Raw genomic sequence first — 24,002 nt, 5'->3', positions numbered from 1 at the left:
TCCAGAAAATGCCTAGCAAACAAATCACACTGGCTTGTAATCTGCCAGTAGATTGAAAGATGCTGTAAGAATATTACTTTGTTTCATTCTAATCCTTTCCATTCCATATATCAATGTTTGTCATAGCTCCCCTTTTTAAATTTCTGTCTAGTTCCCTTTTCATTTTTTTCCTTTATGCTTCCATGTTTCATATATTCCTATGTTCATTTCTGCACATTCTGTTCCCCAAAGAAACTAGAAATAGCAATGAAGTATCCATAAAGTATCTAGCTTCTCTCAGCCTCTTTCATTCTGAAAATAACGTTCTTTGGGCCCACATTTTCAGAAAGAGCTGATTGCAGTTCAGCCATTGGAATAACTGCTGCCTTAAGCAAAGGGCACACTTTATTTTTCCTTTCACATTATAGAATAAGATACACGACACTAGGATAGGGTTTTAGGATGAGAACTGGCAGGTGACTTGACACAGAACAGCGGAAATACCTTAAGCTAGAATAATGAAAATTGACAAGCAGCAGTTCTTCAGCTGTTCCTCTCCCCCCCCCCCCAATCCTTGGTTGCCAAGAAACAGCCTGCTTTTTTTCTTCTCTCACACACCATTATTTATCTTCATTTATTTATCTCTCTCATAGTCTCCCAAAAGTAGTTTCTTAACTAAAAACCTCCCAGTGGTTTCAACTTTCCTTGTAAAGTAGATAGAACAATCTCCTGGTTGTTTTTGATTGTTGCTTTTTGCATTTTTATCAGACATAGCTTTTTTTTAAAAAAGATTAGATTATTTCCGTTAGAGAGAAAATAAAACGCTGTATATAAAATGTTGTTTCTAGCTCTATCTAGTGACCATCCCACTAGAAATAATTCTAGTGATATTTTTTTTCCTGCTAATTGGTTGAAGAAAAACTTTTTTTTCTTTTAAAACTCTGAAATATCAGCTCCAACTTCCCTTCATTTTGCCTTTGCCACTATACAAGAACTTGTTGAAGAAAGGCTCCATTTGCCCCCTCGGATGCATTTATATAAAGGCAGCATAGAGGCGAGGAGATTGGTTGCTCCTGCCTGCTTTCTGACCTTGGGGGTTACCAAGTCTGACATTCCTGTGAGATCACATGGCAAGGATTGGCGGGCACAGCTGTCCCCAATGGAAGGGAGGGGTTTGGGAGGGGCCATTCCGATTGAATTTCACTCCAGCCACTTAGGCTCTTTCCTGCTTTCCTTGCTGTGCTTTTCTTGCCTTCCACTTTCTTTGTGGCCTGGGTTTTAGAAAGCTCTGATAGGATAGCAGCACAGAGAACGCTATTCTAGAGGTTGCTTTAACATTTGGGTGGGCCCTTCTTTCCCATCTCCAGTTGACATTCCTCCAGGCTGAGCCATCCGAGATTCCGGTGGGCCCTGAGCTTTGGCACCATGAGGTCCATCCTCCTGTTTTAGCACCAACTTCACTGTAATTGTTTCTTTTAGCCCATCTAAACAGTCACTCCGACAGGTCTGCTCTTCTGACAAGTTGGTATATGCGTCTCCAGAGCACGAAGGAGATGGGACAGGACCAGACCAAGCAGCAGATAGAAAAAGGACTCCAATTGTATCAGTCCAGTCAGACAGAAAAAGCCCTTCAAGTCTGGTTGCGGGTTTTGGAAAAGAGCACGGATGCAGCTGGCAGGTTTCGAGTCCTGGGATGCCTCATCACGGCTCACTCGGAGATGGGCAGGTACAAAGATATGTTAAAGGTAAAGCACATTGATTGGCTGCATGTCTTTTTCCTCTTGCTATGTTTACAGAGAGGTTGGTGGGTAGAAAAGTAGAGCTCCATATTACAGTTCAGCCACAATCAAACAGCCAAACGTAGCACTGGTTGGGGTTCTTCTAAAATTGCAGATACCAAAGCCCTGCCAAATTTTTTACCTTTGAAAATTGCCATTCTGCATTTCTGCTTGCAGTCCTAGACATAATGAGCCATTTAAAGATTTCTCCCCTGCAGAATTAAGTATGTTGGGTGTTACAACGTTAGCCATTTGCATGTGTACCTGGCGGGGTTGTGTGGTTTTGCAAAGCTGGGACATGGTATGCTGTGGCTCTTCTTTATTTTGTAGAATTGTCAGCTGTATACAATAACTGTAGATTAAACAGGAGGTGTGTGTGCAGGTGTGTGTGTGTACACAAACACACACACACACGGTTTATACTATGATGCTAGTGAGCTTCCAAATGGCTCATTAGATTTTTCAGCATTATGTATTTGAATGGAACGTTCTCTCTTTTTTCTGTTCAAACTAACTACTTTCACAATGTGGTGGTTGCCATAGAAGCCACCCAGATCACTTTTCAAAGTGAGATACGTGGCATAGAAATCTAATAAATAAATACATTTGCTGAGTTGTTGTTTTCTATTAAATGTTGCTTTGGAAGATCTTAACTTCGAGATATTCTTACTTTTGGGTAAATACTGCGGAAACCTTTCATCATTTTCAATATATATATTGCCTTGAATCCAAAAGTCTTCTTTTTAATTATTTCTGTTTGAGGGGTGAGGAGGAGTTTTACAAAGCAACCCAGAGATCCACAGCTGAGATGAGATGGGAATTACAATTTTCCTATTCTCGATTCATTATCCTGTGGGTGCAACTTTAGATCTTCTGGAAAGTAGGAAAGAGAAACCTGTGGAAAATCTACTGTAGTATTGAGTTAGAACCCCCAACCCCACTGGTGTTGTACAGTTACAACAGTTCATTTAGTGACCATTTGAAGTTACAATGGCACTGAAAAAAGTAGCTAATGACCATTTTTCACACAACCATTGCAGCATCCCCATGTGGTTGCAGTCTCCTTAGGGTTATGTGGTCTCCTTTTGTGACCTTCTGACAAGCAAATAAATGGGAAAGCCAGATTCACTTAACAACCGTATTACTAACTTTAACAACTGTGGCAAGCAAGGTCGTAAAATGGGGCAAAATACACTTAACAAAGTTAGCAACCAAAATTTTGGACTCAGTTGGGGTCGTAAATCAAGGACTACCTGCATTTGTAGTTTAGAAGCATGCCCACATGTTAACTATAATGTAGTCTTCTATATTGTATTGTACAATTGGGTTGAAAATGGTTTTCGATTAAGGAATCAAGAATGATACGCCTATGGGCTTTCAGTTAAGGTATATTTGTATAAAAGGCTCCCTTGATGAAAATATTTAGGAACAATATTTCTTGCAGATATAGTACCCCCCCCCCCCCCCCCCCCGCCCCGAGGGGGGGGGGGGGTTTTGGGGGGGTGAGGGGGTGGAGGTTTCCAAAATTCCCCCCCCTCTTAAAGGGGGGATAGGGGGGGGGGGGGGGGGGGGGGGGGGGGGGGGGTTGTTTATTGGGGTGTTGGGGGGGGGGGGGGGGGGGGTGGGGGGGGGGGGGGGGTCCCCCAGGGGGGGGGGGGGGGGTCCAACCCTTTTTGCCGCCCGCCGGGGGGGGGGAAGGGGAATGGAACCACCTAAGGGGGGGCGTGCCTTTTTTTGTTTCAAAAAAAAAAAAACTCACCTTTTTTATATGAGAAACAGGAGTAACTTGTTTGTAGAGCAGGGTTTAGTATTTAAATCTACATCCAAATGGGATCTATAAGCATTACACAAAAGAGAAAAGTTCAATTACTTGTGGAGAGATTGATTAGAGATTTGTAATGTTAATTCTTCAGTTTACGGGAAGATTTTTTAAACTAACCATGAGAGATCATGATAGAACAAAAGAATAGAGTGTTATTTGAACAGCTGATACCAGATGCTGATTGGATAATAGGAAAAAAACATGTTATTTTACAAGGAAGAAGAGTTTGTCCACCCACTGATATTTTGAGGAGAATTCTAAATTGCAAATTTGTATTATCAAGCTAACTGTCAGGCCAGTATTTAAAACCCTCCACTGTTTTTGTTAATAAGATGTTACAGAAAGCAGGCTGGGGAGAGGAATAAAAACACTTAATGTTGAAGTCAGTAAATCTGCATGTTCATAAAATGTAATGTAAGTTCCATAAATTCACAGTAGTTTGAACCTGATGTGTTCATCTGACTCCTCTCCAGATTGTTAGGATAAAGCCCGTGGATGGTGTTTTTGAAAACACAATATGCAAGTAGATATGATTTCAGTGCATTGAAGGGAACTATATTCAGAGTATCTATACAGCTTTTATAAGGTTTAAATTGGTAACATATTAGTTTGGATAAAATGGTAGGAATCAAAGGGGAAAAAATCAATTGGGGTCTAAAAGGGATTTTTCCAATTATTATAATTTATTTTTATCCTGATTTCTTCCAAAGAGCTCAAGTGAAATTTGTTCTGTGAACTCCATTGCCAATTGAGTATTTCAGTCCATATCTCCACAGTTCTGGTTATAACAGTACTTTCTGTGCTGAATTAGCTCTTTAGTCTATTCTAGCAGAATTCATCACAGACAATTTGCTTAGTAGTGCTGTGCAAAGCATTTTGAATGAGGCCCTTTGCAAAGCACATCCCAAAGAATATGACTAGTTTAACACTTTACACACAGCTATCCTGCTAGTACTCATATGCAAAATGTCTGTTTCAAATGCTTTGCACAGCTCTATTGTTCAGTAGCTGATTTACAGAATATGTTTTGTCTATGGGGTTAAAGGGCTTGTCCAGGCAATTGCCACAAAATAACACTAATTAGAAAAGACATGCATAGCAATAGCATTTAGACTTATATACTGCTTCACAGTGCTTTACAGCCATCTCTATGCGGTTTACAGAGTCAGCATATTTCCACCAACAATCTAGGTCCTCATATTGCCAACCTGAGAAGGATGGAAGGCTGAGTCAACCTTGAGTCAGTCAGGATCAAACCCCCAGAGTGAGCAGTGAGTTAGCCTGCAAGTACTGCATTCTAACCATTGCGCCACCACAGCTACATGGTATGCATGCATGCATGCATACATACATACATACATGATAGCAGCACTAACTGTAAATCACCCTGAGTCCTAAGATAAGAACAGATCAGCTGACTCTGATATGAAAGGAGGTAAAATGTCATTAGAACACCTATAAGAAAAATTAAACCGTGGTTTGAGCATGCAAATATATAAGGCTTTACTTTAGTCTATAAAGGATATTAGAAAAGAGAAGAAATTGTATTTTCTTCTGTACTGTGCGAATAAGAGCGGGTGGGCGGGCGGCGACAGCTTGGATGTTCGGGAGACCTTCCGCCACCGTTAATTTCCCTTCTCCCTTGCTGCCGTGGCGTTACAGCAACGCCGCGGCGTTTGGCGCAGCCACGTGCAGCAAGTCAGGGCTCCTCCTGCAACCGGAGCCCTGAGGAGACATTTACTTTCAGGCGCTCCTATGGCGCCTTCCCTTTGCCTTCGATGGTAAAGTGAATTATTTTAAAAACTCCGCTCATCCTATCAGGGCCGTGCGAGCTGAGCAGAGCCGGGAAAGCAAGCCGCGGGTGTTTCCTGGTTCTGCCCAGCCCGTGCGGCTCTGCCGCTTGCCCTGGCGGGATGAGCGGAGGTTTTAAAATAATTCACTTTACCTTCTAAGGCAAGGGAAGGCGGCCACAGGAGCGCCTGAAGCCAAGTATACCAACAACAAAAGGCAAATCCTCAAGGTGGGCTGGAGGGAGGTGGCTACGTGCCCCCGGGCTGCTTCAATGCAAGGTCCTGACTTGCAGCATCCTGCCGTTGCCGCCGCATCCTCCCTCTCCGACTGCAAAACTCGTGTGCTTCGCCAAACGCTCCGAGCGGGCGAGCTCTTTCATACATAGAGAGAGAGGGAAAGACGCCGGCGTGCTCCGAGAGGCTGGCTCTTTTCTCTAGCCGAGGCTGACAGGAAGTGCCTCCAGGGCCGTGGCAGGCAAGCCGCGGGTGTTTCCTGGTTCTCCCCAGCGCGCGCGGCTCTGCCACGGCCCTGGCGGGATGAGCGGAGGGCCCGGCGGGAGGCACTCGTTGCCTTGGTGACATTTGGTGCCTCCGCCGCCTCCTCGCCCATCGCAGGTGGCGGTGGCGGCGGCGCGGCGCGCTCGCTGAGGGAAAAGAAGACAGCGCAGCCACCTTGCTTGCTTTCCCACCTGCCCGCCCCAGATGGCCTCAGGAGCGGCGGCAGTGGCAGCAGGCGCGCACACTCCTGCCGGCGAAGGGAGGAGAGGCGAGGAAAGAGAAGGGAGTGCGGCAGCAGCGGCTGTCACAGTATCGTCTCATAGCGGGCAAGGCTGGCAAGCTGAGGTGGCCGCACCAGAGAGCGTCACTGCCGACCCCGTCGTGAGGATAAAGGAGCGGGATAGAGATTCAGTCAGAATCGGCTAGAGAAAAGGGGTCGGCAGTGACGCTCTCTGGTGCGGTTTTTAAAATAATTCACTTTACCATCGAAGGCAAAGGGAAGGCGGCCATAGGAGCGCCTGAAGCCAAATGTCTCCTCAGGGCTCCGGTTGCAGGGAGGAGCCTGACTGGCTGCACGTGGCTGCGCCAACGCCGCGGCGTTGCTGTAACGCTACGGCAGCAAGGGAGAAGGGAAATTAACGGTGGCGGAAGGTCTCCCGATATGAAGTGCTCCACCAACGCAGGCAGCACCATATCCGGGCATGCAACAAAGTACTTCCAAACGGCAAGGCCCCCCTCCCGCCATTCCCCCCATTTCGCATGTTTAATATGGGCCTTAATTTGGGGAGGGGCTTAATTTGATTTTATGCCAATAAATCATGCTGGGGCTTCCTATTGGTGGAGGCCGTATTGTTGGAGAGCTGAATATTACTTTGGAAATACTGTTCAACATATCTTTTCCTATGATTCCCCTTTGTCTTCAAAATAAACTGTTCATCAGGATTAGAAATGTCTAGAAGAAGGGGAAGGAGCTTCTTCTGAACCTTCTCCATTCAGGACAGCATTTCAGTTTTCTGCCAGAAGTTAATCGAAGACTGGTTTTAAAAGCATCTTATTGCTTATCCTGAGAGACTCCTAAATATCTGGATGCTGTGGATGTAGCTTTGTCTAGTGTGAGTACCAGGCACCTGCAGCCCAGATCCATTTAATCTCTTTCTTGATCATGTGAAGAGAAAGAAATTAATGAAACAAGGACTGGCTCTGTGCAAGACTGTGTGTAAAAATACATCAATACGAAATAAAAGCAACAGATTATTTAATGTAGTATTATTTAGCTTGCTTACACAATTCTCCTTTTATCATTTCTAAACTTCATTTAAGTGAAGAGAAAAACAATCATATTCCTTTTAATTTGTTATTAAAAATCAGATGAACTTTTCCCCAAAACCATCAAAAGCCCATGGAAATAGGTTACCACATTCCTTAGCATTTGACTGCTTTCCTGAGCCACTATTTTGTACCTGGCACTTAACTTTATAGCAAAAAACAAGGTAAGTTTTGTAGCCCTGAGCCTTGTCTGCCACAGAGTAGATCCAAATTGTCAACTCCAATCTTGATGTGAATAATGTGGTTGGCTCTATTCTGAATTCATTATGGTCGGTGAAACTGTCAGAGCCACCAAAGATGGCAAAATTAGCCAGTTTGATTAGGGAGAGATGAATAATTGCATTTATCAGGGACTGGAAACCCCTTTTGAAGTTTTTGCTGGGGGGAAAATGAATTTATGATTTATGGGTAGCTTATGGAAAGAAGGAAATTATGAAGTAACCTTAGATTAAAAACATAAAATATAAAGGCCTTTATAACTGCTGCCCAAAAGATCAGAAGCCACTTCTTTATAATCTTTTCTTTTTTCTTTTCTATTTTCTTTTACTTATTCACTATTCTTTCTTGTTTCTTTTTTAATGCCTGTATTGGTTTTAATCTTGTTAAAAATTTGACAGTAAAATTACATGAATTCATTATGACTGAAGTTTAGGATTAGATTTGTTGATTCTTAAATGTTATGTGTCCTTTTGCTAAAAGTTTGCAGTCATGCAGATTGACACTGCCCGAGAACTGGAGGATCCTGACTATCTTACTGAGAGCTACCTGAATTTGGCACGGAGCAACGAGAAGCTCTGTGAATTCCCCAAAACCATCTCCTATTGTAAGACCTGCTTGAACATGCGAGGTACAACGTTGGGCCTCCAATTAAATGGTCAAGTCAACCTCAGCATGGGCAATGCCTATCTTGGCCTCAGTGTCTTCCAAAAAGCTCTGGAGTGTTTTGAGAAAGCGCTACGATACGCACACAACAATGATGACAAGATGCTTGAGTGTCGTGTCTGTTGCAGTCTAGGAAATTTCTACACACACCTCAAAGTGAGTATTGCAGAAATGACAAGAGAATGTAGATCAGAAGTTTAAAAAATGCAGATGGAAGAAAAGGAAATGGAGATACTTTTCTAACTGTCTGAAGGATTGTACAGATTGAACCTAGGGTGCAGTGATTTCCACCTGTTTTCTTTCTGTGAACCATAATTTTGTGATGACCATCGCATAAATCAGAGCTCAGGTGCATGGTGTTTGGAGAAACAATGCCATATACGACTCCTCTAAAATGGTATCTCTGGGATGTCAATATTAAAAAAATAATAATGTTTTGATTAGGTAAGGCCTGATACCTTGAAAATTTGTTTAGTTTCAATTATGATTTAAAATCTTGAGACGTTTTGGCTACTAGTTTGGTGCCCACACAAGGTCCTGGATACAACCCTTCATAATCTCCTGCCTTAATGGAACTATTGTTTCAACTCACATATTTAGATAGGAAAAATCTTCCAGAAAAAGTCTGATTGTTGTATCACAGATTGCCATTTTTGTACATGGATATTATTATTAGATGTTGATTAGCTAATGGGAAGACTTAAATAGTCTTTTTCTATACTTTGGCTATCTAATTTTATCATTCTATTTTATTAAAGTGTATTTATTTTTCAATATGAAACAAAAGAACACTGAGAAATCACAGTATATGTCAGTAATATTTTTAACTAGTCTAACTTTTCTGATATTTCAAGGATTTAATCACACAATCATCTTCATATTATTATAGCTTAAGATAGAATCACATGAAAATGTTATCTGTGATCATATGCAAATTATTCTATGCTGATGCTTATGGATCCATTTGTGAGAGGAGATTATTTAAGTATTTTAAGTATTTATTTGATTTGTCAATTGCTTACAAGATACAGGTATAAGAATAAATATAGTTTTGAATACATGAGATAGATACTTAAAAGAAAAAGAAAAAAAAATAGGACAGGGACGGTAGGCACAATTGGTGCGCTTATGCAATAAATGTATAACTTAATATCTATTACATATTTCTGTATGTAAAACTCGTGGAGGACATTCCTTATTTTGATTACGTTTTGAATAAGAAATCTAAAGCATTTTGTTATTTCTAGGAAAATTCATACCCTCAACATTAACATTGCTTACTTTGGTATAAATTTGGACAAGTTTCCTTACAATAATCATTTTTAAATCTTCTCACTGAACTCAAAACGAAATGTGAGGATTTGCCTTATCTTAACAGAGACTTCAGATAGAGTAGAGTTTTCCTACTTGGTGGAAACTTTCCCTATTGAACTCTCATTATACATTTCAGAATGTGTACATGTATAATGCATATGTGTTTACAGTACTATCATCAGTTCATTTTTTAACCAGAAAAAATATAATTAATGGGGCATTCTTATAATCCAATGAGTTCACCATTCCCAAATGCCATATTGGTGCTTCTTATAAAAGCAGGTTGATACCATGGCTTTTTTCACCGTGATTTTAAAATCAATCAGTCTAGGTTACAAGTTGTTGCAAACATTATTCCTTGGTGGATTTATATCCCATGGCTAACCATAACAAAATCAAAATCAGTCAAATCAGCTTAATAGATTTCATAACTTTAAACAATCATATTTTTACCATTTCTGCAGCCTTTCTGTAGTTTTCCTCTCAACTTCACTCCTTGCTTCTTCTTCTTTTTTCTTCTCTTTTCAAGGACTATGAAAAAGCTCTGTTTTTCCCATGCAAGGCAGCAGAGCTAGTGAATGATTATGGAAAGGGCTGGAGTTTAAAGTACCGAGCAATGAGCCAGTTCTACATGGCTGTAGCCTATCGGAAGCTGGGGCACTTGCCAGATGCTATGGAATGCTGTGAGGTACAAGCACGGCTTCTTGGAGTAGGGTGAAGTCTACTGGGTAAAGTTAAAGGGCTCTCCGGTTTGGGGGAGGGGATATGTCAATTGCATCACTTTCTGAAGAAGGCAGTTTCGACCATATTGACTTAATGCTTTAATCACTGTTTTATTTAGACTATTACAGCAAAGCAATTAGTTTTTGGTCTGTTTTGTTGGCCATACTACTTACTGTACAGCCAACTTGCAGCAACTGCATCCACTGTCAATACAAGTTGGTTTTGGTTATAAAAACCCTGTATGGGGCAAAAAAAATTGAAAGTCACCTTTATCTATAAACATCAGTGCACACCACTATTTTTTAAAAAAATAAGAACCGCAGATTCTTTTCTTTGGTGGAAGAACGTGGCTTTTGAACTGCAAAGGAACCCAATAAAACTCGGAAGCAATGGCAAAGTATTTTGGCTGTTTGAGGAAGGTCCAAGCTGCATAACCTTGAGCCTCAGTGGCGCAGTGGTTAGAATGCAGTACTGCAGGCTACTTTTGCTGATCACCGGCTGCCAGCAGTTGGGCAGTTCGGGTCTCACTGGGTCAAGGTTGACTCAACCTTCCATCCTTCCGAGGTCGGTAAAATGTGGAGCCAGGCTGTTGGGGGCAATATGCTGACTCAGTAAACTGCTTAGAGAGGGCTGTAAAGCATTGTGAAGTGGTATATAAGTCTTACGTGCCATTGCTTAATGCTATAACCTACCTCTTCCTTCAACCATTTATTTTATTGAAACAATTGGGAGAAGGGATGCTGTCTTCAATGTGGGTTTTGAAGAAGAGAAGGCACCCTTTCCTTCACTCAGACTTCTGTTTCTTAGGTCACAATTTAGAACTTAGTGTGTGACTGAAGTTCAAATTGAGTTCAAATTCTAAAAAATCTTGTCTTACTAGGAGTCCATGAAGATTGCCCTTCAGCATGGAGATCGTCCTTTGCAAGCACAGTGCCTGCTTTGCTTTGCTGATATCCACCGCAGCCGTGCAGATGTTCAGGTATGACCCTCTCCTATCAAAGTGTCTGCCTGAGAGCCGTAGTGCACAGCGACTGACACCTTTTCTTACAACCCAGACAGCTTTTCCCCGCTATGATTCCTCCATGAACATCATGACTGAGATTGGAAACCGTCTGGGACAAGTTCAGGTGCTGCTTGGTGTAGCCAAGTGCTGGCTGATGCAAAAGGACCTCGACAAGGTCAGTAATAGGCTGTAGTAAGAAACTACAGCCTATTAGATTCATTTGCATTTTTATGAGCCACCAAAATGGGCTCTAAAATGCATGAAGTTCTCTCCCCCCCCCCCCCAGTGGCTCTTTCTATCCATATAGTAACATCCATACCGAGGAAACAAGTGTTCAGCTTGTATTCAGAACTGTTTATCTAATGTACCTTTTGATCTGCAAAATGCAAGACTCTAGTGGTGGTGTGACACACAGTTATCTCTAAGCAAAATGAATAAATGGAGTAGTGCTGGGATTCATCATGGACTGCCTTAACAAATATGATTCACTCATTGTAGTTGAGCATCTAGAAATGATCAGTTGAAAGTTGTTTCGTCATAAGATATGCTGACCCCAGGGGTATACATGCTGTTTCCCTTCTAACTTTGCAGACGACACTAAAAACCATTGCTTTTCAGCAGGCCTTAGGCCCAGAATGAGAACCTGTGGGCTACCCAGCTAGTTTTATGGCTATAGTTGGTTTAATGTGGATGACAAACATTATTAACATTTATTAGGGTTATTAACTATGGCTTGTACACTGCCCGGAGCCTACTGATAGAATATATAAAAATATAAATAGTTACGTATCATTTGGGTACCATGAAATCTTGACTTTTGGCAATTTCATAAACATGGGCAGTTTTCTTGGAAACAAGAACAGTTTTCTTGGAAGTGGTTTGACATTTCTTCTTCCAGGATGTTTTTCAAATCCCTAGGGCCAACTCTCAGGTCTAGGGCTGAGAGTGGCTGACACAAAATGACCCATCTGGTTTCTATTCCTGTGAGAGGATAAGAACTCACAGTCTCCTTGCTCTTAATCCAGTGTCTTTAATTACTACAGCAAACTGGTTCGTTTGTGTGTGTGTGTGTGTGTACGTGTATTTATGTATACATTTTATAAAATATATATACACAAATAGTTTCATAGTATAAATTAAATTATTATAAATTAAAGGGAGTAAATGTTTCCTAGTATTACCTAGACTTCCAGAGATTAGGTTAATGCAGTTTTCCCTATCTTGGCACCCTCTCAGGTACATATCACAAATTCAAGCAACAAGTTCTTCAGAACCACCCACATATTTCAAGACATCATATTACATATCTTGGCGCTTCACCCTCCTCTCCTATAAACACTGAATGGCATGGGGCCTGATTACTTGATGGACTACCTAGCTGTGATAGTCCAATTGTATGGGACAGACAAAAACTAACAGTCCAAATTCCTTTGGTTAAACAATGTTGTATATCAGCACTCAGGAGGCGTGCCTTTTTCGTTGTAGCACTTGCTCCTGAGATCTGCATGGCTCCTGCCCTTCATTATGTTCAAGATGTTTGAAAACCTGACTTTTCCTCCAGGCCTTGGGATTGGATAGTTACCAAGGATTTTATTTGTCTGGTTTTTTTCCTGGATGCACATGACTTACATTCATACTGTTTTATGGTTGTATTATCTTAATATCGTAAGCTGCCCAAAGTCTTATGGGATTGACTCAAATACATATTTGTTCCGTGCTTTCCACAGGCATTAGAAAATACTGAGAGGGCTCATGAGCTGGCAGAGGGAGTAGGAAACAAAGTAAGTTGTCCCATCTGCATTTTTCTACTATATCCATGATAAACTATATGTTCTGTTTAATGTGGGTTTATCTATGTATGTCATAATTCTGCCTAATAACAGACCTCCAAGGTTTTGAAAATGTAATTACATACTCAAATATTATGTTGAATCACTAAGAACCCACTAATATCCTGAGGGAGAGGTAAACAATGATGACCCATATTTGTCCTCCAACCCTTTAGACATTGCTGATGAGGTTCTGTCACTCCTCAGAAAAATAGCTCTCCCGTGAGGGTTACATAGCAGAATGGAAAGCTAGCATCAGATGTGGGGCATCTCCTAAAGTAGAATAATTGCAGCTCCTGACTTTTCTGAATGGTAGGGTATTTAATTATGACTTTGGAAAGATGATGTTGGAAAAGACTATATCTTAACCCAAAGATCCTGGAAAAAAATTGAACCTGTGGTTTTTGGGGTATCAGGGATATCCACACAAAAGTTCTTGCACTGAGAAATCCAAGCCCTAAACATTCTATGTTGCTAGCATGGAACTCTTCAGAAGGAGGAATTTTGCAGAATATGCAATTATGTAAATGTGAAAAAAGAAGTGATTGCTGAATGTATAAGATAAAATGCTAAGCAATGAGTGAAATCACCCATTTTCCCCCAAAAGTGCTATATAGCAGTACAAATGAGAATGGTGGGAAGCACAGTTTGGGAAGAGGAGGCAACAGATGGCCAAAGAAAAAAAGGATCTGCCTGAACAGTTGTTGAGCTTCTGCTAAGTAAAATAAAAAGCAACAAAAGAGATGAGAAAAGAACATCACATTTCAAAAGCTTAAAAGGTGCAATGTTTTAGATAATCAGGAACTAGGAATGTGCTGGGCCCATGGAGTGCCTCCTTTCTAATATTCTTTTCCTGTGGTTATTTTCCTCTGTCTTCTCTTTTATGCAGCTTTGTCTGCTGAAGATTCATTGCCTCTGTGAAGGGATCTATCGTACAAAGGGTCAGCAGAGGGAACTCCGTAATCACGTGGTGAAGTTCCACGAATGCGTTGAAGAAATGGAACTCTACTGTGGCATGTGTGGTGAATCCATTGGTGACAGAAACCACCAGCTCCAGGCATTGCCCTGCTCCCATGTCTTCCATTTAAAGTAAGGGGCAAAAGAGGGGAATGCAAACCATGCTGGAACAAGAGAAAACAAAACCCTAAAAACAAAAAAAAAAAGAGATGTAATTCCTCCAGAATGAATGAAACAAGGAAATTCTGTATTGGCATTCATGATTTTTAAAAATCCTTGCTACCACTCCATTAAAACAACTCCTTATCTCTGACACTTTTACCCTTGAAGGTGGGATGCTTTCCCCCAAATTGATTTTTAATCTGCTACTTAGATTTCCTTCTCAAGAATGCATCATTTTATCATCTTAACTGGCTTCTTATATCCTTACGATCCAATTTTAATGAGTTCTGACTCTTAGGCATAATATCTGTGTAGTTAGAAATAAATTTTAGCGTGCTGAATCAGGGGAACAAGCTTGAGAGTCAGACTCCCAAAACTCATGACCCCTTGAGCCAAACACAGTTATCAGCTGTGGTTAACAACTTGCCAGCAGCCTTGTTTACACCGCCTATCCAAAAATAGACAAATCAGGTATATATTAAGCATGCAGCAGAATGTTCTAACTTGGTCAGAAGCTGCATTTAATTAGGCATCACAAGTTGTCCAGTCCTGTGCTAGGCAACGTGATTGAATGTGTGTTGCGATTATTCCCTTTTTTTCCTGGTGCTTTCTCATTCAGTCATCTCTGCATTAGAAAATTGAGAGCTATAAAAATAACAAGTTAGAATTGCAGAGATGTTAACAAATGTGCTTTCCATTTCAAATATGCACTTGAAGAAACTTCAGCTGAAAACTAACTTAATACTATTACATACACAAAACATACAATATGTAATATCTGCATATACTACACCATGCTAAAGTATTTATCAAATTTATATAACTGCCTCACAAGAAGCAGCATCCTGCAATAAAGATATAAAACATGTTAAAATAACATTATTTAAAAAATGGCACACAGGATATTAGATTAGCAAGGGATCCATCTCAAAAACTCACTGGCTTCCTGAAGTACACATACATACACACACACTCATTCACCAAGCACTGGCATTCTTTTTCTTGTGTTACTTGAACACTCGGAATGTGCAGCTTTTTAGAAATATGATCAGCTACATGTAATGAATAGCTTTTAACTTTTCCTCTTCTGGGTGTAGAATCCATGGACATAACAACTGAATTGGGTTGAAAGATAAGGTGAGTGTTCTTCTGTCCAGGTAGTCCTCAACTTATGAGTACAATTGAGCCCAAAATTTCTGTTGCTAAGTGAGACAGCTGTTCAGCGAGTTTTGTCCCATTTTACAACCTTTCTCGCCACAGTTAAGTGAGCTTTGTTGTTAAGTTAGTAATACGGTTGTTAAGTGATTCTAGCTTCCCCATTGACGTTGTTTGTCAGAAGGTCACCTGATTTCGGGACACTGCAGCCATCATAATTATGAGTCGGTTACCAAGTGTCTGAATTTTGATCACAGGACCGCGGGGATTGTAAGCGTGAAAAACGATCATAAGTCATTTTTGTCAATGCTGTTGTAACTTCGAACAGTCATTAAATGCATTATTGTAAGTTGAAGACTACCTATATAACAGATCCAATATAGGACAGTTGTTAAGGTGTCAAACTGGAATTTTATTTATTTATTTCAAGTTCTATAGATAAATGACCCTGGACTGCTAACTATCCTAAAATCAATTAAAAACCAACAAGTATCATACGTAGATACATATGTCAAAAAAAAAAGTTGTATCAGGGTGACATAGACTCAAGTTCATTAACTGTGGACTAAATTGGAAGTTTTGGGGTCATTCCTTCTTCAGCAAAATAATAGAGTTGGAAGGGACCTTGGAGGTCTTCTAACCCCTTGTTCAAACAGGAAACCCTATCCCATCGAGAGAGAGCCATGGTGATGTAGTGGTTAGAATGCATTTTTGCAGGTTAATTCTGCCGGCTGCCAGTAGTTCGATTCTTGCCGGCTCAAGGTTGATTCAGTCTTCCAACCTTCCGAGGTCGGTAAAATGAGGACCCAGATTATTGGCATTATGCTGACACTGTAAACCACTTAGAGAGAGGACTATAAAGCACTGTGAAGTGGTATATAAATCTAAGTGCTATTGCTATAGCAAATAAATGGTTGTCCAGTCTCTTCTTCTTAAAAACCTTTAGCATCCACAACTTCTGGAAGCAACCTCTACTGATTAATTGTTCTAACTGTCAGGAAATTTCTCCTTAGTTCTAGGTTGGTTCTCTCCATCATTCGTTTCCATCCACTGTTTTTTGTCCTGCCATCAAGTATTTTGGAGAATAGTTGATCCCCTCTTCTTTGTGGCAGCCCCTTAGATATTGCTATCATGGCACCCCAGTCCTTTACATTAAACTAGGCAACCCAATTCCAGCCACTGTTCATCATATGTTTTAATCTTTACTCACCTAATCATCTTTATTGCTTTTATTTACATTCTTTCTAGACTCTCAACATCTTTTTTATACTGTGGCAACCAAAACTGGGTGCAATATTTCAGGTGTGGTCTTACAAGGCATTATAAAATGGCATTAACGGCATAGCATACCATGCAGGGCTGTTGTTATGATAAAATAAGGGAGACTTGCAATGTACACTATCATCAATTTCCTAAGAATCTCAGTGTAATATTGTTATTATTACCATTACTCTTTCTGTGGTTGCATGCACTCAACTGATAGAATAGCCCCATTCCTCCTTGCAACCAAAACACAAATACTCATTTTCACTGGCACACTCTCTTTGTAGAAAGTGAATTCAGCCTGCTGCCTACTTTTGCTATCAACTTGCAACATACATGCTGCAAACAAGGCAAAAAAATACCTCATAGAAATGCCACAAATAGAAACACAAATACTTCACTTGTCCACCTCCACTCCATAAATCTCATGAACAAAGCAAGGAAATTCATGTCTTGTCTGGTAACAGTGATGGAACAGAAGTCAATCAGAGCTAGCTTCTCATTAAGAAACATTTTAAAACAGCAGTGTTTTAATGTTTTCAGACTGTGAATGATTGAATCGCATTATTAATGAGTGTATTGATAGGGAAAAACATTTTTTATTATTGCTCTTAAGGAAACTGATAATTAGGCAGACAAGGAAGAATATTGAAGTTCAATACATAGCAGCATCTAGGGCATACTATAGCTCTACTGGAATAAGGGAGGGTCTTGGGCAATGATCAGCTGACTTTTATGCCCTTCAATTGAATTTAGTGAGGGTTCCTAATTCCCATCTGATTACTATTTATAGAAGGCTGGGGTGGGAGTAGAACTGTAGCTTTATTTGTTCATGCTTTGGTAGCTTCACACCTACATTGCAATTATAGTCACATAGTAGATGTCCCCAGGTCCTCTTTCTGTCCCATAATCTCAGCCCAGAAGAGTGCCCATTCAGGTTTCTGCACCTTCCAAACTATTCTCATTATAGCTCATAATGAGTTCCCCATTTGAGCCAGAGCCCAGTTTAACCACGGGTCTTTCTGTTTGGAATTCTTGGATGACAAGTCTGCCAGTATCAGTCTGTCATTACTTCCCTTGCTTGCTCCAGATGTTCTTCTGAACAAGGTCTCCCTCCAGAGTTACAGTGTCCATATTCCAATTTTCAAGGACCTAGTCTTGCGAACTCTCAGATCAGCTCCCTCTTCCTCTTCATGAAAGTTTTATCACTTTTAAAGAAGTTTTAAAAACCTTTTTTAAAAAAAAAATTGAGTAGTGAGTTAGCATAGAGCCTGGTTATTTCAGCCTATCTCCTTAGCTTTTGCAATTCCTATTGCAGATTAATACTTGTTTTAATTCAATTATAGATTTATATATACCCAGCGCTATATGTACGGTGGGTAATTTTCATTGATAATCTTTATTTAATGGTTTGGCTTTAAAGTTATAGACTAATTTCATTGGTCTAATATAGACTATTTACATTACAGTAGTAAGAATTTTTGAGAATTGATAATCAGTGTTATCCCCCCAACTGAAATAAATATGTAAAATAAAAGCAAAATATAAATAGACTCTGAATCAACCTCTGAATTGAAAGAATTGCTTCAAACAAAATGCCTAAAATTAATAAGAAATAACCTGTTGAGATTTAACTCTGCTGTATCATGAGAAGTGATGTACATTGGTCAAATAGGTGAAGAAGCACTATAATAATTATGGATAAGACCTAGAAAAGTGTTGATGTATTTATCCTGCTTTTCTTTTCAAATGGAACACTCAGCCTGAGTAAAGGATACACTTGGACAGCCTTTTGTAAACAAAGAGCTGTCAGGGCCTACATTACAAAGAAAATAGCAAATGAACTCATAGATGAGTGTTTTTGGCAGCCAGGGTCTGACAGCTAGGTTAACTTTAGAGTGCACTAAATAGCACTGCAAACATTCAGAAACCAAAATACTTATGTGAACATGTTGCTTTGACCAGGACAAATAGTGAATGAGCATTTATAAAACACATAGTGTTGCAACATTGTTCAGCCTTCTTCAATAAAGAAAACAGGATCTGCAACAGTTCTGGAAAACAGCAAAATGAAACAACTACCTACTATCTTTAAAATAAAATTTAAATGTGTGGCAAAATGCTCTTAATGTTAATCATTGCCTGTTGAGAAAAATGAAGGAAGGAAGATTAACACCATTTGGAAGTTCTCTGCCTATTTTAATTCTCAAGGAAATGAGTAGCCACCTCACCATGCATTAACAGGTGGATCAAGACATCACCCTAAGGAATGTAAGAGATAAATTGGATATTAAAGTAAATGTATTCAACAACTAGGTTTTCTGTCACCTAAACCAGTTTCTCTTTCTATAAATCTAGTTAAAGAAAATAAGATGAGAATCTTGATTTTGGCTGTAAATGGCTGCAGACTTCAACATTAATTTTGGCAACACATTTTTCCCCCTTGGGGATAGAAGTTAATTTCATGTTGGTGATCTAGACCATGACAACCAAACTAATTCACCAGTGCCATATTTCAACACTATTTACAGAAAATAATGTGTAGATGTTTGTGCTTGTAATACTTTGCAAACTGCAACCCACCCTTTTTCTTGGGATCAGAGAAAACCATTACAGGTACAAATAAAAAGTAGTGCTATTTTTCTTTTCTTTTTCCCTCTCTCCAGAGAAAAATGACTGCCTTGAAAAAGGATTTTTGATCAGTCTCACTATTGTGAGCTGCCCAAAATCTCACAAAATGGATGTTGTAGAAATATTGTAAAATGAATGTCAACTCATAAAACATTTTGTATAAATCCTCTTTAGTTTTGGGAGTGTGGCTCGAGGCTCATGATTTAATTGGAGTAACTGCCGGAACCTTGACAATGAAATTAAATAATAAATTAATCAGGGATGGGGGCCTTGATAAAGGGGAGGAGGCCATTTTCCCTTAAGACCCATTCATTGATATATATATATATATCATTAGAGTGCAATTGAACCCCTTCAAGTCAAATTATGTTTGCATTCTAGCTGGTTCCAGTTATGTGGTGAAAAAATTTAATGCAAGATGAAAATAAATTGGGGATCCAGTGTACTTTGTACTAAGTCTCTTCAAAATTAGAACAAATTATTTATAATTCTAGTCCTATTGCAATCAGAGACTGACATTCATCAGATTTTATTCTGCATTGCAACAGTACATGTTGCTAAGCACAGAAAGCTGTGTTATTCCCAAGTAGCTTGTGAATATATAGTATAGTGGATTGTGGAAGAGAGGACAGAAGGGTTCATTATTGATATAATTATTAATTTTTTAAAAGGTAAGTATCTAAATATCTTTAAGAGACCAAATGTTATAGCAATACTCATACTCAAAGCAAAAAAAGCAGCAGTTAAAATGATATTCATATTATTGGTTCTCTTCTTGAAGTCATTATTGTGAAAAGGAAATGCTTCTCAGTGAAGGAGTTAATTCAAATAATTTCAAATGAGTGAATTCCAATTAAATTATCATTGTTTTAATGATCATTGCTTATTTTAAGCATGTCTTTTAATTATATTTGTTGCATTTCTTTATAAAAACAGAAAGATAAGATAGCCTTAAAATACTAATATTAAGGAATATATTACATTATTCAAAACAATCACTTCAATGAAAAATGCAGGAAATCACAGCAGAAAAAGTCATGACCTTCTCCATCAGGATTTGGAATATAAAACTGAGCATTACTCAGACTTCTGCCTAAGATATTCCCTACTGTCTTTTCCACTGCAGGTGCCTGCAAACTAACGGAACACGAGGTTGCCCCAACTGCCGGCGTTCATCAGTTAAACCAGGGCTTGTGTGATCTGCTAATGAATTGATCACTTAAGAACATTCATCCAGTAGGTGTGAAAAGACAAAGCACTGGAGCAATTATGTCACGTGATCTAGAGATGAAACCCATCATATAGATACAAAATCTCCTGCAGAATTGATGGAAAATGCAGGCCTAGATCTTTGTCGTGACTTTCCACACATCTGAGTTGTGAATCTCTTCCAGGAATTCTATATCACCTCCTTTTTCAAAACTACCTACTACAATAAGCCACCTTTGCTCCTTCAACAACTTGTTAGCTTGACCTTCCACAATCTCAATTTGATTTTGATTTTAATTTTCTGCTTCTTTTGATAGCTTCCTTCAGGGCCAACTCCGACACTCATACTTCACTTCTTTTTATTCATTCCTCATGGGAAGCATACTGATCATGCCTACATAATGCTTCTTGGACTGGCACAGTATTGCTTTCTTGTAGGCATGGTGACAGCTACTCTGTTCCAGACATTGCTTGAAATTACTTCAACTTAACATTCTGACTTATGTTTTTCGTAATTTATATTGGTACCTAACACACGTTAATGCTTTAAAACAACTACTTAGCCATTCATAATATGACGTTTTCCATTGGCAAAGAACATTTCCCAACCTGATGCTCTCCAAATGATTTCTAGAATGTTTGGGTAGCCTGGGAAATCTGGGATTGAAAATCCAAATTGTCTGGAAGGAACCAGATTGGGCAACTAATATGTCAGAGTCAAGAGACTGATGTCCCACCTGCCTCTTAGCAATGTGACTCTTTCAGTATGTCTCTATTTTCAGTGTATAGGATCCTTCAGTTCTTCTGAAAGTATCTGATACATTTAGTTTGCTTATATTCTCACAGAACATTCAATTTTTACATGGGACTGGGGGAACGGGGGACTCTTACAGTGTCCCAGGGAGTGTTTGTTGCCTTGTATTCCTTTCCCGTCATCTTGTAATGTTATATGGGCAGTGATGGAATTGTCAGCAATATATTTATACTTTCTGTAAACGGTTTATACTGGAATAAATAAAACCATAGCCTAGAAGCCAGTGTTTTCTAAAGCTGTAGCTATGTTTTCATCTTTTAGAAACTGCAGAAAAAAAGAAAAAAGATGACTAAGTAATATAGGTATTATTAGTGTCACACTGACCAAAAACACAAATCATAACATCCTGTAAAGAAGTTGTTTTAGGAGAGTGGGAAGAACATTACAATAAATTATAAATGTTTGTTGTGGGAGATATATATATATGAGTGATGGTATGAGTAATCTGAAAGATGGCCCAAAGGCACTAGCAGAGAAAGGTCAAGGATGGATGTTTGTATGCCCATCAAGATAAAGGCAAATTTAGAACCTACAATATTCTAGGGTGCCAGAATAGTTCATAGAATTATATATTGGAGGGATACAAGCAGGATTCAAGAAGGTGGATGTTGGAGGAAGGAGTGTGGGAAATAGTAGGGGCTCAACAGAAGGAAGGAATATAAAGGAAATGAGAAGTATGAAATAAAAGCAGAAGTGAATTGAAGCAACTCTGATATAAACGGTCAAGGATATAAATAGGAGATAGAAAGGTAAAAATTACAGCTTTAGAAGGGAATACAAAATTAAGAGAATAAAAGAGTTAATAAACCATAGATTACTTTACCTAGTTTGATTCAAGCTAAACTGTTGGCCTCATAAATAAAGGTATGGTATCATTTCAGGGATATTAAGATAAAAATAAGAGTATAGAGAAAATCTAGAAATCAAAAATACAAAATTACATATTATAAAGAACAAATGTATGAAAGATAATAAAGTAAAAGCTATGGAATGAGCTATAGACTAATGATTAAAGTGTAGCTGAAAAGGTATAGCTAAAGTTTTACTTGGCAGATACTCATCAATTTGTTGGAAATCCATCCCTACTGTAGCTGAGTTGTGGATGAAGATCTGTCAACATCTATGCCACGTTTACTCAAGCCCAAAACTGCTCTAACAGATATACTCACTTTTCTGATTCTTGATGTCTAACAATATACAATTCTCATTATTGGGAAAGGGGGAGAACATACATCAGCCACTACCTATAAAAAGCTTTGCCTCTTGTCTAATGAGTCGCTGTGTTTGTTTTGCCTAAGTTTGTACCAATCCTAAACTATAACAACCTTAGTAAGGCTCCCCTTATTCATAATAAAGAGAACCTAGTAATTTGCACAAACATTCTAGGATATTTTCTAATTCCATAAACAGGTAGACATCTTGACCATCTTTTTACTGATGCAATGCAGTAGAAAAGCAAGTTATGTATATTCACTGTTAATTCATTAATGGAAAAATGAAAACATAATCCCCAATAGCAAATGCACTGATTTTGTGTTTAAATATTTAACAAAAAGCTGAAAAATACTTTATAAAAACATAGATACCAATCTAGTGTTCTCCAAGTTTATTGGGATAACTACCTGCAAGACAACTAAAAATACAAGCTTTATAAACTTTCACGGAAACATATTTACCCCTCTTATCTGGATTTTCCAGATTTTTGCATGCCTTTGTCACTATATATTATCAGCATCATCTTGTTCCTACCAATATAAAAAGGGAATGTGAGTAAACAAAGTTTGGTGTTTGTTTCATATATCCCATAAAGTCATCAACAGTGTGATATGTCCATGTAACAGGAATCATCTCTTTACATTCAGTATTAGTTGCATCACCTTTAGTTGGAGTAACTGCAACCAGATTCTTCTTATAATTGGTAAATCTTTCTTATGCATGCTTTATTTTACCATCAGCCCAAAACCGAATCATAGAAAAATATTAGTAGCATAAATGACATGGCTCATAGAAAAATTCAGTGGAGGAGACAGTGATTTTAAACAAATTCCTGTAGCTGAGAAAGGAATTGGTACAAATCTGTGCTGTAGAATTCAGAGTCATGAGTCCTATGATGCAGATAGGTGTGGGGGAAGAGTATACCATGGCTGAAAAGCTGAGGAGTTGCAATGCCTACGCTAGGAAAATGCCAAAGAGCACTTGAATCTGTATATACATCTCTGGGGCATGAGATTTAACTTAGGAGATCCTCCTGCTCTCTCTTATTTTGTAGAGAGAATGATTTGTTATTTCAAAACTGAAGGCAAAGCCCTGGGAAAACTAAGCTGGGTCTGAACTGGAAAGAAATGACAAATATGTGCTGCAAAGCTCTGATACACAGCTGGAATTACCCCACAGAAACTGTTCTACTTGTTTTGCTGCATCTAATATTTGCTGTATCCTTGTATAAGTGCATTTTATAACAGTCTGGAATTATATGTTAGGCACGTCCTTGTATTCTCTTCTTTAACATCTTATAATAACCATAATTAGGATGGAGAAATTCTGCTTACCATAGAACCATCTTGTAATCTACTGGGAGCATTAGATTTTTAACGGATTTCTTTTAAAAAAATAATAATTGTACCCGCAGCATAAAAAAAAAACAACCTTCGCATTTTAAAATTAAAAACGTTTTTAGAGTTTGGTTTTTATTTTTTCTCTAGTAAGATTGATCTACCTCACAGGAAGGGAAAATAGCTGAAATATCTTATTACTCTATAGCTTTCTTATAGCCTTAACACTATAAAGCCAAGCGATTCCATTAGATGAGTGATTTCATTTTTACCTTTTCATTGGCAGTAAAGCATTGCAGGTGATCAGCCTCCCCC

The 24,002-nt window shown here is 39.0% G+C and overlaps 2 protein-coding genes across 2 annotated transcripts in view; both read left to right on the top strand.

The window, feature by feature from the left end:
* The window catches only part of CELF1 (CUGBP Elav-like family member 1), a 52,225-nt gene extending 50,577 nt beyond the window's left edge, over positions 1-1,648 (top strand). The window contains exon 16 of the mRNA XM_087951419.1: positions 1,521-1,648. The gene's annotated coding sequence lies outside the window, so the exon portion shown is untranslated. The remainder of the gene's footprint in view (positions 1-1,520) is intronic.
* RAPSN (receptor associated protein of the synapse) lies at positions 1,410-21,358 on the top strand. The gene is made up of 8 exons (XM_026671197.2): positions 1,410-1,724; positions 7,893-8,231; positions 9,919-10,077; positions 10,993-11,091; positions 11,168-11,290; positions 12,843-12,896; positions 13,834-14,033; positions 20,239-21,358. The coding sequence occupies exons 1-8, from the start codon at positions 1,509-1,511 to the stop codon at positions 20,309-20,311; spliced, it is 1,263 nt and encodes a 420-aa protein (XP_026526982.1). The 5' UTR covers positions 1,410-1,508; the 3' UTR covers positions 20,312-21,358.
* The last annotated feature ends 2,644 nt before the right edge of the window (positions 21,359-24,002 follow it).

This window comes from Notechis scutatus, chromosome 1 (assembly GCF_049901735.1).
Source record: "Notechis scutatus isolate UNSWTSFEM ecotype Mainland chromosome 1, rNotScu1.2, whole genome shotgun sequence".
Taxonomy (NCBI): domain Eukaryota; kingdom Metazoa; phylum Chordata; class Lepidosauria; order Squamata; family Elapidae; genus Notechis; species Notechis scutatus.
Note: the sequence above shows the minus strand (reverse complement) of the source record. Positions and strands in the feature narration are given on the sequence as shown.